At 43.8% G+C, this 13,382-nt stretch overlaps 1 protein-coding gene across 2 annotated transcripts in view; it reads left to right on the top strand.

The window, feature by feature from the left end:
• Window positions 1–13,382, top strand: part of ttc23 (tetratricopeptide repeat domain 23) — a 66,478-nt gene that overhangs the window by 35,445 nt on the left and 17,651 nt on the right. For both annotated transcript variants that reach the window (XM_060853647.1, XM_060853648.1), the window contains exons 6-8: window positions 2,623–2,800; window positions 10,678–10,783; window positions 12,968–13,095. In XM_060853647.1, coding sequence (XP_060709630.1) covers window positions 2,623–2,800; window positions 10,678–10,783; window positions 12,968–13,095 — 412 coding nt within the window. The remainder of the gene's footprint in view (window positions 1–2,622; window positions 2,801–10,677; window positions 10,784–12,967; window positions 13,096–13,382) is intronic.

Here is a 13,382-nt window from a genome sequence, read left to right as displayed (position 1 = left end):
ATTAGAAATCCTGCAGAGTGTGAAAACAGATAAGTCCCCTGGGCCAGATGGGATTTATCCTATGATCCTCTGGGAAGCCAGGGAGGAGACTGCCGAGCCTTTGGCATTGATCTTTAAATCGTCATTGTCTACAGGAATAGTGCCAGAAGACTGTAGGATAGCAAATGTGGTTCCCCTGTTCAAGAAGGGGAGTAGAGACAACCCTGGTAATTATAGACCAGTGAGCCTTACTTCACTTGTTGGTAAAGTGTTGGAAAAGGTTATAAGAGATAGGATTTATAATCATCTAGGAAAAAATAATTTGATTAGGGATAGTCCGCACGGTTTTGCAAAGGGTAGGTCGTGCCTCACAAACCTTATTGAGTTCTTTGAGACGGTGACCATACAGGTAGATGAGAGTAAACCGGTTGATGTGGTGTATATGGATTTCAACAAGGTGTTCAATAAGGTTCCCCACAGTATGCTATGGTACAAATTGCAGATGAATGGGATTGTGGGAGACATAGCAGTTTTGATCAGTAATTGGCTTGCTGAAAGAAGACAGAGGGTGGTGGTTGATGGGAAATGTTCATCCTGGAGTCCAGTTACTAGTGGTGTACCGCAAGGGTCGGTGTTGGGTCCACTGCTGTTCGTCATTTTTATAAACGACCTGGATGAGGGTGTAGAAGGGTGGGTTAGTAAATTTGCAGATAACACTAAGGTCGGCGGAGTTATGGATAGTGACGAAGGATGTTGTAGGTTACAGAGAGACATAGATAAGCTGCAGAGCTGGGCTGAGAGGTAGCAAATGGAGTTTAATGCGGACAAGTGTGAGGTGATTCACTTTGGTCGGAGTAACCGGAATGCAAAGTACTGGGCTAATGGTAAGATTCTTGGTCGCGTAGATGAGCAGAGACATCTCGGTGTCCAGGTACACAGATCCTTGAAAGTTGCCACCCACGTTGACAGGGTTGTTAAGAAGGCATACAGTGTTTTACCTTTTATTAATAGAGGGATTGAGTTCCGGAACCATGAGGTTATGCTACAGCTGTACAAAACTCTGGTGCAGCCACACTGGAGTATTGTGTACAGTTCTGGTCACCGCATTATAAGAAGGATGTGGAAGCTTTGGAAAGGGTGCAGAGGAGATTTACTAGGATATTGCCTGGTATGGAGGGAAGGTCTTACGAGGAAAGGCTGAGGGCCTTGAGGCTGTTTTTGTTAGAGAGAAGAAGGTTGAGAGGTGACTTAATAGAGACATATCAGATAATCAGAGGGTTAGATAGGGTGGACAGAGAGAGCCTTTTTCCAAGTCTGGTGACAGTGAGCACGAGGGGGCATAGCTTTAAACTGAGGGGTGATAGATACAGGACAGATATCAGAGGGAGTTTCTTTACTCAGAGAATAGTAAGGGTATGGAATGCTTTGCCTGCCACGGTAGTAGATTTGCCAACTTTAAGTACATTTAAGTCATCATTGGACAAGCATATGGACTTACATGGAATAGTGTAGGTTAGATGTGCTTCACATTGGTATGACAGGTCGGTGCAACATCGAGGGCCGAAGGGCCTGTACTGCGATGTAATGTTCTATGTTTTATGATGAAGGGCTTATGCCTGAAACGTCGATTCTCCTGCTGTGCTTTTCCAGCAGCACACTCTCAACAATGTTCCAAAAGCTTTTAATTCAAATAAACCTGTTGGACTATAACCTGGTGTCATGGGACTTTTGATCTAGTTTCAGTTAGGAATCTCCCTGATTGTCCCACCTCCCTTTACTGGGGAATCTCAGGATGGTTTCTCCATCTTTGACTATGAACATGATTGAATTAAATTTGGTTCATTATATTTGTGTTACAGAAGGTCTTCTGACTCAGTGGATAGCCTCCCTGCCTCTAAGCCAAAAGCTCAGTGTTCAAGTCTTACTCCAGGACATAACCTCCAAGGAAGGTACAATCTTTCCAATGGTGACAGTGGGATAGATTCTTAGACAACAGTGTGTCAGGAAGAATATATGGAGCTTCTGCCATTACCAGCTGTAGCTCAAGGCTGCATGTAAAGTGTGGGTCAGATTGGTGGCAACACCACATGGCACAATCCCTGGAGTGGATTAAGGACCTATTGCCAATGCCCTTCCTGTGCTGGAGGTCACAGGCATAGCCCACAACAGGCAGAGTTATGCTGCACAGAAACAGCCCCTTCAGTCCAACTCATCTGTACCAACCAGACATTCTAAACAGATCTAATCCCATTTAGCGTCATAGTTGCTGAGAAGATTCATGTTCCAGAGACGTCAGAAGGCTTTGGTGTAGAGAAAGGTCAGTGAGACCACATAAAGTAACATAGAACGTGTTTAGCCATCATGTTTTCCACTCTGAGTAGACTATGTGTATTTTGAAATGACAGACATGCTGATGTCCCCAAGAGCCACTCAGCCTCCTCATTGGAGAGGGTCAACTGATTTCATTTCATAAATTAGAGGTCATTCAGGTAGGTCCAAGTGTGCGCTGTAGTGCATCATGGTGGATAGCACATTAGCGACCATCTCTTCCAATTTGTATTCCCATCGCTCAAAATTTGAACATCGGGTTGGAATTGGTCTGAAATATACTGCAGCTGAATGAATGTATCTGTAATCCTCCAGGTTGTACATGAAGGAGAACAAGGCAGTAGAAGCTGTGGCGTGTTTTGAGAAAGTGCTGCAAATGGTGAAGGTCGATAAGGGTGAAAGCAGCATAGAGTGTGTCTCTATCTATCGGGATTTGGCAGCAGCAGAGCGTGCTAGAGGTGCCCATGACACCAGCACACAGCTTCTCATGGAGGTAAGAGCTGAGGTGACATCATGGTCCATTTGGACTCAGCATCATGGGCAAGAGCAGAGAAATGGTCAGAAGAAATCCCCACTGAATGTTGTCATTCTTCAGTTTCTAGATGAGACCCCTGGGTGAAATTTCAGATCCAGTGAGATGAGTTGTAGCTCAGCGAATGAGAGAGTACTGTTGCTGGTTGGCTAGAGAGTGATGGTTACAGAAACATGAGGAGGAGAGCAAGGGGCTTCCCCTCAATCTACTGCAGCGAGGGTCAATGCAAACAAAAGGAAAATACCTCATTTTCTACTCAGGCACTTTACACCCTTCAGGACTCGATGTTGAGTTCAACAACTTCAAACACAATCTCTCTCCCCCGTTTTGATTAGCCCACCCTCACTCCCTGATTTATTTACATAGAAGAATAGAATTCCTCCAGTGTGGAAACAGGCCATTTAGCCCAACATGTCCACACTGACCCTCCAAAGAGTTTCCCACATTGCTCTACATTTCCCCTCGCCAATGTACCTAACCTACACATCCCTGGACACTATGGGCAATTTAGCATGCACATTAACCTGCACATCTGTGGGAGGAAACCCACCCAGACGTGGGGAGAATGTGCAAGCTCTACACAGACAGTTGCCCAAGGCCGGAATTGAACCTGGATCCCTGGTGCTGTGAGGCAGCAGTGCTAACCACTGTGCCACTTGCATGAGTTCACTCTCAACAAAGCTAGCCTATTTTCTGCTGCTTAACCTCGACTCTCTATTTGTATCTCCTCTCCTACCATTAGCACTCTGTTTGCTTTGGCCACCTTTCCTGTTTGTTCCCTGTGCTCCTTCTCCCCAATTTGTCAGCTTCAGAGAAACCATCAGTTGTCCAGCCTCCTTCAGTTCCAAACAAGAGTCAGAAAGGACTCTAAACATCCATTCTGTTTCTCTCTCCACAGGTGCTGCCAGACCTGTTGAGTTACTCCAGCATTCCCTGTTTTTCTTTCAGATCTCCAGCAGTAATTTGCTTTTTGTAAAAATCAATCTAACTCAGCCTTCACGAATTCAATGAACCCAACCTCAACTGCTTTCTCAGGAAGAGCATTTCACCAGCTAAGCCTCTGAGGGAAGCAAATTCTCATCTCTATCTTAAATGGAGACTTCTTATTCCTAAATGGTGCTTCCTGGTTCTAGTCTCCATGAGGAAACACCTGATATCCAACCTATGCAGTCTCCTCATGTAGTAACTGTATATCTTTCAAGGAGGATATGATGGAGCTGTATGTAATGTTAGTTAGGCCACAGTTGGAGTACTGTTTACAGTTCTGGCCATCACACTGTAGGATGATATGGTTACACAGAAGACTCACCTGGAGTCTTGAATTGCTACCTGGACAGCAATTCAATTGTGAAAAGAGGCAAGTCAGCCTGGCATTATCTTCCTTAGAGTGGATAAGGCTCAGGGGGACCTGTTTGAGGTGTATAAAGTTCTGAGGGGGGGCGGGGTTAGACAAGGAGAACCTTCTCCCCTGAGGACAGGGGTCAGAAACCATCAGCACGGTTTAAGGTAAGAAGCAGGAAGTTTACGGCTCCACAAAGCTGTTTGTGTGGAGTTTGCACATTCTGCTCTTGTCTGGGTGGGTTTCCTCCCACAGTCCAATTCCCACAGAGGGAATTTGAGGAAACATTTTTCTCACCCAGAGGTTTATGAATATCTGGATTATGCCTGAAGGGATTGTAGAGACAGGAAACATAAAGACATTTAAGGAGCATTTAGCTAAGCATTTGATACACCATTGCAGATAAGGCTACGGGCCAAGTCCTGGAAAATGAGATTAGAGTTTGATGACAGCTGGGCGAAATAGCCTCTTTCTGTGCTGTAAAAGCTCTGTGACTCTAAGTTGACACTCATTCTTCTAAACTCCTGTGGGTGAATCATGGAATCCTTACAGCATGGAAGCAGGCCATTCAGCCCATTGAGTCCACTCGTAACCTGTGAAGAGCATCCCAGCCTGACCTACCACACCTCTCCTATCCCTGTAATGCCCCTATTTCCCATGGCAAATCCACCTAGCACACACCTCTATGGACACTGTGGGGCATTCTGGCATGGTCGTTGTACCTAACCTGCACACCTTTGGACTATCTGGAGGAAACCCATGCAGACACAGGGAAAATGAACAAATTCCATACAGACAGTCAGCCAAGGCTGGTTTAACCTGTTCACCTTCCCTCATTAAATAAATACTGGATCAGCCAAGACTTTTGTGCTTGAGTTTCTGGATTAGGATTTGAACCCCAAACCTCCTGAGTTGTATGTTGAGACTACAGAATTGGTTTGTGTTAACTTTCCATGATCAAAAACACGAGTCATCAAGAACTTCCTCATTTCTGTTTTTAAAAACAAATCAGAGCTTCTTATGGTTTCTGATTTTATTTTTATAAATATGATCACCATAAGTTCGAGGATCCTCACTTAAATAGACAAGCCAAAACAATTGGCCACTCACTCTCATAAATGAAGTGGCAGCTCACTGCAGGCTTAGGCATGGTTAATATGGTCAAAATAAAAACCGTCTCAAGGAAGTTAATATTGGGCATGTGCTCTGTAGGATTAGCAAACTTCACAAAGCAATGTATTGGAACGTTTAATGTTCAATCTGTCTTTCAAATTGATGAATGGCTGTGCCCACACACCCTTGACTGCTAATCTATTTTCATTTCACTTCCAAGTGCTAGACTTACAGGAGATTACAATAAATATATCTCCATTTTATCCCTCGATTCAATTAATCCCAACCACACCCACTTTCCTCTGAGAGCTGAATATTTGGAACTTCACTCATCTGAATATTATTAAAAGAAGCTCTACATTAATGGTATTAGCAGATTATTTTAAAATGATGCCCTAAACAATTTCATTTACCAAGGTTAAGAGTAGAGAACATTTGCTTCCACCTCCATAATGGAGGCATATAATCTGTTTTCAAAACATAATTGTTCAGAGTTTTGGTGGAATGGGGTTATAGGAACATAGGAACAGGAGGTGGCCATTCAGCCCCACCATGCCTTTTCTGCCATTCAATGAGATCTTGGCTGATCTGTGACCTAACTCCATATACCTGCGTTTGGCCCATATCTCTTAATACCTTTGCTTAACAAAAATTATCTATTTTAATTTGAAAGTTAACAATTGATCCAGCATCCACTGTAGTTTGTGAAAAAGAGTTCCAAGCATCTACCAGCCTTTGTGTGTAAAAGTGCTTCCTAACATCTCTCCTGAATAGTCTGGTCCTAATTCTCAGACTATGACTGATTGTTCTAAAATCCCTAACCAGTGGAAGTAGTTTGCCAACCCTGTCATTTCCTGTTAATACCTTGAAGACTTCAATCAGATCAATCCTTACCCTTCTGAATTCTGGAGAAACAGGCAAAATTTGTATAGTCTGTCCTCATAATGTAACCCCTGCCATCCAAGTATTATTCTTATAAACCTACGTTGTACACCCTTCAATCTGTCCTTCCTAAGGTGTTGGGCCCTGATTTGCTCACAGTGCTCCAAGTGTGGTCCAACCAGAGTTTTGTATAACTGCAGCATAAGGTCTTCATCCATGAATTCCAGTCCTGTCGATATAAAGGTTGCAATTCACTATCTGCTTCAAGGTGGGTTCACAAGCTGAGAGTTTGGTGTCTCGAGCTGTGATACTCCAGAGTGGTCACTGTGGAGCCCCAACCGAGTTAAAACAGCTGTACCCCTCTTTAACAAGGTCCCTACTCTGACAGCTCCCTCCTACACTCTGTCATCCCATTGTGACTGAAAGGCCAGGTGCACCCAATTTTCAAACCTCGGTATGGGGTCACATTTGGGGGGATATGTTTGGGAAACACTGCTCTGCCTCTGTTATGGACTAGGCCAGACCACTCAAAACACTCTTGAGCAGGCAGCCCAGATCTAAATTTGCAATTTGTTTTGGTAAGTATACAGTGAAAATTGCCCGGAGTAAGGTAGCTAGGTTGACTACTAGATTTTAAAACAGACAAAAACTTATTCACAAAATTACACAATGAAACACAAAGAACAGAATAAAGAACCCCTAAGAACTCAGTCTATCCAAACTAGACTTTATTATGCTGTTCCGAATATACACAACAGTCCCAATAAGCAAACTCCCTTTAAAGACCAGTATAAATGGAACACATATTTACACATTGAAGTTGAAGGCCAGAAAGAGAGAGAGAGTTTTCACACAGCTCCCTGTTGAACACCAGTTCAAGACTAGACTAAACTACTAAGCTAGAGAGCTGACCACTCCCCTTTTATTATACAGGTCACTTCTAAAACACGACCACTTTGACCTGAAGTCGCATCTGTTTACCTATAAACAAAAGGCCTGTCAAAATCCTTTTCATCTCTGTTCCAAGCCAGACTGATCGGAGCCTGACCTGGTTTATTCCCCCTCTGAAAAATAGCAAGGACAGAGTATCCTTGAGCCAAGGAACAGCTTTTAGGAAAAAAAACTGGACTAGCTTTGTGACACCTCTGTTGATGATCCAGTCAAATGGAACTGGGCTGCAGATGTTACAGAGCTCTGGGACTCACTTCTCAGTCTGTGCAGGGTCAGTTGATTGAAAGAGGCAACGGGGAGGGTTCAGTGCCTGTGGGACCCAGGAAGAAAGTACAGTAAAATAAGGATTGCTTATCCTGGTCACTGACATGTGGTTGTATGTGTCCACATTCAGCTGTGATGCCCTCATAAGAGATGAATAACAAAACAAAAGGCATTAAATGTGCAGCTGTTGCATTGATATGCTGATAAATTTTCCATGTAGGTTGTGGCTTCTTCAGTTGGATAGAATGTTTTTTCATTCCCCCACCCAGGTAGCATCTCATACAAGTTACCATCCACATCAGCAGCTTGGGCTGATAAGTAAAGATAAAGTAGCCTTATTCCTACTGAACCATAGGGCTGCTTCCTCATTAGAGACAGCAAGACAGGTAGTGGTGGTTTAACCTGAGGGTCAGGTGAGGGGATGACATTGAGAAGGAGAGTTCTTCATGGTAACCTCAGCCAGAGCAGGAATTGAACCCAAGCTGCTAGCATCTCTGCATCACAAACCAGCCATCCAGCCAACTGACCCCAACTCCCTGATGCTAAGTGGCAAATGATGTTAATGCTACACAGGTGGCAGGCAATGACCACCTCCCATGAAATCTCCCTCACAAGGTGATGTCAACCCCTGCCCATGAATAGAACAGGAAGGAGGAACTCCTCCAGTCACCAGGTTAGTTGTCTCCTGTACTCACTGTGGCAGCTCATAGAGTCAGCATGACAGCAGCGAGGGAGTCTCTGGATCCTCACTTTGTGCCAAGGCAAGGAGATTTGTCCTCTGGTGGTGGGAGAGTGTTGGGGAAAAGGAGAGAGTTGGCTATTAGATGGTCGTTGGAACAGGTGAGATGAGGTGAGGTGCCATGCCACGCCACAAGATAAGGAGACAAAGGCTACAAATAAGAGAGAGCAGTTTTAAACCTGTCAGAAAAGGAACATCCAGCTAACAGGAACCCAAGAAAACTTAAAATCCGTGAGGAGAATAAATTATTTGCAAATAAATGGGGAATGAATAGTTTAAGGTTTTAGAAATTCAGGAGCTGCAATAACTGGAAACATTTAGCAGATCCTACTGTAAGACCGTAAGGGATAGGAGTAGAAGTAGGCCATTCGGCCATTAAATCTGCTCCACCACTCAGTGAGATCTGTTCATCCTCACCTGTATTTTCCTGCCTTTCCCCCTGACCCTTGATTCCTTTACTGATTAAAAGTTTATCTCAACCTTGACCTTCACATCCCAGACTCGACAGCCCTCGGCAGGAAAGATTTCGCAAATTCACTACCTTCCAAGAGAGGAAAGTCCTCCTGGTCTGTTTTAATTGGGTAGCTCGAGCTCGAGAGCCTGGGGAGGAAGGGAGGCTACAAAGTGAGAGGAGAGGTGCAGCGTGTGGGGCTGTAAACGTTGTGGAGGGAGGAGCTGTCAGGGGAGATTGAGAGGCTGCAAACTGGGGAGTGTGGCTGCAAACTGGGGAGTAAGAGTCTGCAAAGGATTGAGAAGGGAAGAAATAGTTTTAAACTTTACAACAAAGGAATCATCACCCAACCGGAAATGGGAAAATTGAGGTCATGAATTCCATGTAAATCAGTGTGGAGTCTCTTGGTTAAAGCTGCAGGTGATCAGGAGCTACAATGTGAAATGTGGATATTTTAGTAACCAGCACTAGCTATTATCTCACTTAATATCAAGCAGCTGTATTCCCTAAAATTTGTCATCTGTGTGTTATCACATCTCAAAGCATCTTACATATTACAAATTACTTAAGGTGCAGTGATAAGTGTTTGAGGTAACCACGCAATGGTTTAGCTGTAACCCCACTAGACCATGAAAAAGCATGTTGAAGATGTTGATTTTTGTGTACTGAAGGGTGTCAGTATTCTGTACTTTCTTCATAAAAGTATTTGCTAACTTATGCCTGTTGTCCATGTCAATTTAAATATTGAGATGTATAAGAAGCTAAGGCATACCTTGTGTATTGTGGATGTAAGTTTAAAGGAACGGTGATACTTATTGTGGACATTGAAGAATTTTCCTAATTTGCTTCAGTGTGGGTCCAATTCCTTCATAAACCAACACAAATTCAGATGGTGTTTTTACTAGGTGACTGCATTACCTAATGAAGGAGTTAATGATACTGCAAAAAGGAGCCCCTGAAAGCCAAAAAGTAGCCCCTGAAAATCAAAACTGGGCCCTGCTGATAATTTCAAGAAGGATCCTTGACAAATAAAAATTATTTTGAGTCCTCTTATAAGAGCATTGAGTATAGGAATTGGGAGGTCATGTTGCAGCTGTGCAGGACATTGATGAGGCTACTTTTGGAGTACTGCGTGCAACTCTGGTCTCCCTGCTATGGGAAGGGTGTTGTGAAACTTGAAAGGGTTCAGAAAACATTTACAAGGATGTTGCCAGGGTTGGAAGGTTTAAGCTGTAGGGAGAGGCTGAATAGGCTGGAGCTAATATCCCTGGAGCATTGAAGGCTGAGGGGTGACCTTTTAGAGGTTTGTAAAATCATGAGGAACATGGATTGGATAAATAGACAAGTTTTTTTTCCCCAAGGTGGAGGAGTCCACAACTAGAAGGCATAGGTTTAAGGTGAGAGAGGAAAGATTTAAAAACGGCCTAAGGGGCAACTTTTTCACACAGAGGGTGGTACATGTGTGGAATGAGCTGCCAGAGGAAGTGGTGGAGGCTGGTACAATTGCAACATTTAAAAGACATCTGAATGGGTGTATGAATAGGAAGGGTTAGAGGGATATGGGCCAAATGCTGGCAAATGGGACTAGATTGGGTTGGGATAGCTGGTCGTCTTGGACCAGTTGGACTGAAGGGTCTATTTCCATGCTGTACCTCTCTATGACTCTATGACAAGACATCCCACAGGACAATAAATGGCCAACTTGCTATAAAGCCTGCCAACCCCAAATCAGCTTAATCTACCACCTCTGGACTCATAGAAGACAGTCATCCTCACCTGCAATGCAGGGGCAAGCAGAAACCACTGTGACCTGGGCAGCACAGCTTAACTTGCTGCATGGATTTAGGCCCCCTTTTTAAAGGATAATGTTATCATTTAATATTTTGAGATTTAATGTCATTTATTTTAATTTGTAAAATTTGCTCAGTCCTACATATTACTGTCACTGAATGGAGTTTCTAATGTCTTGTACTCGGACATAACTCTGTAGAATTTCTCCAGTGTTCCACCATGATCAGTTTCAGTCTCCTGGCCTGCAATAAGGGAGCTGGCAGTTCCAGCCCTGTAATGTAAACCTGGATCTCTTGTGTGTTTAACAGGCTCATTCCATCATACTGACTAATGCTGCCTCTGGAGAGGAGGAGGGACAAATAACTCATGCTCTAGCAGAGGCCTACGCATCCACTGGCAGGGCTGAGGATCACTGTAAGTCTCTTAGAAGCATTTCTGTGCCCCATCACAGACCCCAAACACCACCCGTTTCTTTCCTCAATCACCCCTGTGTGTAAAATCATGCCCTTTCTCAAAACATTCCTACAAATATCGCTTCTTAAAAGTCCTCTTTCATCCCACTGTTGGTGACTGTGCCCTTCAGCTGCCTCAGCTGTTGTTTAGAACTCCCTCCTTAAAGCTTTCTAATGCTCTGCCTTTCATCCTTTAAGACCTACCCCTTCTCCCCAAGCCTTTGGCTCAGTGTTGGTTTTCTTTAAGTGCCTGTGGTGTAAAGCACTTTGGGGAATCTTACTATGTTAAAGGCACTATATAAATGTACATTTGCAGCTCTGATCTTTGGCTCCCAATCAACAGGCAGACACTGTGTTGCTTTGAAAATAAAACAAAGAACTGCGGAAGCTGGATATCTGAAACAAAAGCAGAAATCGCTGATGAACCGCATCAGTGGGGAGAAAAATTTCAAATCCAGTGACTGTCATAGGACCAGACTCATTGTGAACTCTGCTCTCTTCACACAGATGCTGCCAGACCTGCTGGGTTTCACTACTGATTTCTGTTTTTGTTTCAGTGTTGATTGTGTTGTGTGAACTGTCTGTGACAGAACCAGGTTTTTACTGGGAGGAATGCTCTGCATTGTTGATAAGAGCAGTATGCATTGTTTTACAATGCGGTCCATCATAGACAAAGGCTGTTCTTTGGGCAATATCTCTGCCTCAGGCTTGCTGCAGTGCTCCAGAAAGGCTCAGCGCAAGCTGGAAGAACAGCAGCTCATTTTCCACTTGGGGACTCAATATCAAGTTCAAAAGCTTTAGGGCTTGAGCTCTCCCATAACCTTACTCCTACCCACACTGACATATAGGCAAAAGTGAGGATTGCAGATGGTGGAACCCAGAGTTTAGATCAGAGTGGTGCTGAAGAAGCACAGCAGGTCAGACAACATCCGAGGAGCAGGAAAATTGACGTTTTGGGCAAAAGCCCTTCAACAAGACCTTGTTAGTCTGCTATTGCGCACAACCCATTGTTAGCCACCAACAGTCCTCGTTAATAGCTATTCACCTTCCTAGCTAAATCATTAGCCACTCCTTTGTCTGTCCAACTGTTCTCTCTCTGTGTGCTCTATTCCCCCCTATCATTTACTCCTCTCCCTCACCCCCACCCTATCTTCTGCTTATAAACCAACATTTTCCTCGCTACCATCAGTTCTGAAGAAGGGTCACTCGACCCGAAACGTTAACTCTGATTTCTCTGCACACATGCTGCCAGACCTGCTGAGCTTTTCCAGCAACTTCTGTTTTTGTTCCTGATTCACAGCATCCGCAGTTCTTTCAGGTTTTTTTTTACCATTCATCATAGTTTCAGTGAAGTGAAAATTTAAAAGTGATTGTACAGGAAATCCAATCTTGAAGGAGTTTCAGATTTTCCTTTCCCCTGCTCACTTGGTGCCCTGGTCTTAAGTCACCATAACTCTCAACCCAGAATGTCCACTCTCATCCCCATCTATCTTACTACCACCCTCCCCGTCACATTTATTCACATTATTCCAAACCTATCTTTAGCTACATTCCAAAACTCTCAATTCATCTTTGTTATTCTCCCTTTCTACACTTTCCTTCTGTGATATTTTGTTGCAAAAAACTTTCTGTACAATATCATGATTTGGAGATACTGGTGTTGAACTGGGGTGTACAAAGTTAAAAATCACACAACCCCAGGTTATAGGCAAAGATGAGGACTGCAGATGCTGGTAACCAGAGTTTAGATCAGAGTGGTGCTGGAAAAGCACAGCAGGTCAGGCAGCATCTGAGGAGGAGGAAAATCAACGTTTCAGGAAAAGCCCTTCATCCCTTCAACACCAGGTTATAGTCCAACAGGTTTAATTGGAAGCACTAACTTTCGGAGCGCTGCTCCTTCATCGGGGTGTGACAGCCACCTGATGAAGGAACGTCGCTCCGAAAGTTAGTGCTTCCAGTTAAACCTGTTGGACTATAACCTGGTGTTGTGTGATGTTTAACTTTGGACAATCTCTGTTTGTATTGAGATCATTTGTGTAGTGAGCACAACAGTAAAACTGTGTTTTTAGTGCTCTTATTTATATGTGACAATATCTTCACAAATGTGGTAATATCCACTAATTGCAAGGTTGTTTGGATCTTTTAGATGAAGCAGAGAAGTTCTACAAGCAGTCCCTGCAATGTTACCAGACAGCCTTGGGAGCTGAACATGCAACATCCCTCTCAGTCCTTGATGATTACTGTCGATTCTTAATCCTGACCAAAAATTATGCGGTAAGAGGAAATACTCAGATTTTTGTTGGATTTCTTTTTTTAGATTCCAGCTTTTGAATGGTTTCTGACTTTCGGGAAAGCAGGGAACTGGAAACTTTTGGTGATAAATTGAGAGTGCGCAAGAATCCAGTATTTGAGGTGGGCAGAGATCTGAGAGGTTTGTAGAGCTGGAAGAGGTCACTGAGTTAGGGGGGTGCTTGAAAACCAACATAGGCACCTTAAAATGGAGGTGGGGCTGGGTTTATTTCGGCGTAAATGCAAGTTAATGTTGATTGTGTGTTGGCTGC

Source organism: Hemiscyllium ocellatum, chromosome 42 (genome assembly GCF_020745735.1).
Source record: "Hemiscyllium ocellatum isolate sHemOce1 chromosome 42, sHemOce1.pat.X.cur, whole genome shotgun sequence".
In the NCBI taxonomy this organism is placed as follows: domain Eukaryota; kingdom Metazoa; phylum Chordata; class Chondrichthyes; order Orectolobiformes; family Hemiscylliidae; genus Hemiscyllium; species Hemiscyllium ocellatum.
The sequence above is the reverse complement of the archived record's forward strand: the minus strand, read 5'-3'. Positions and strand labels throughout refer to the sequence as shown.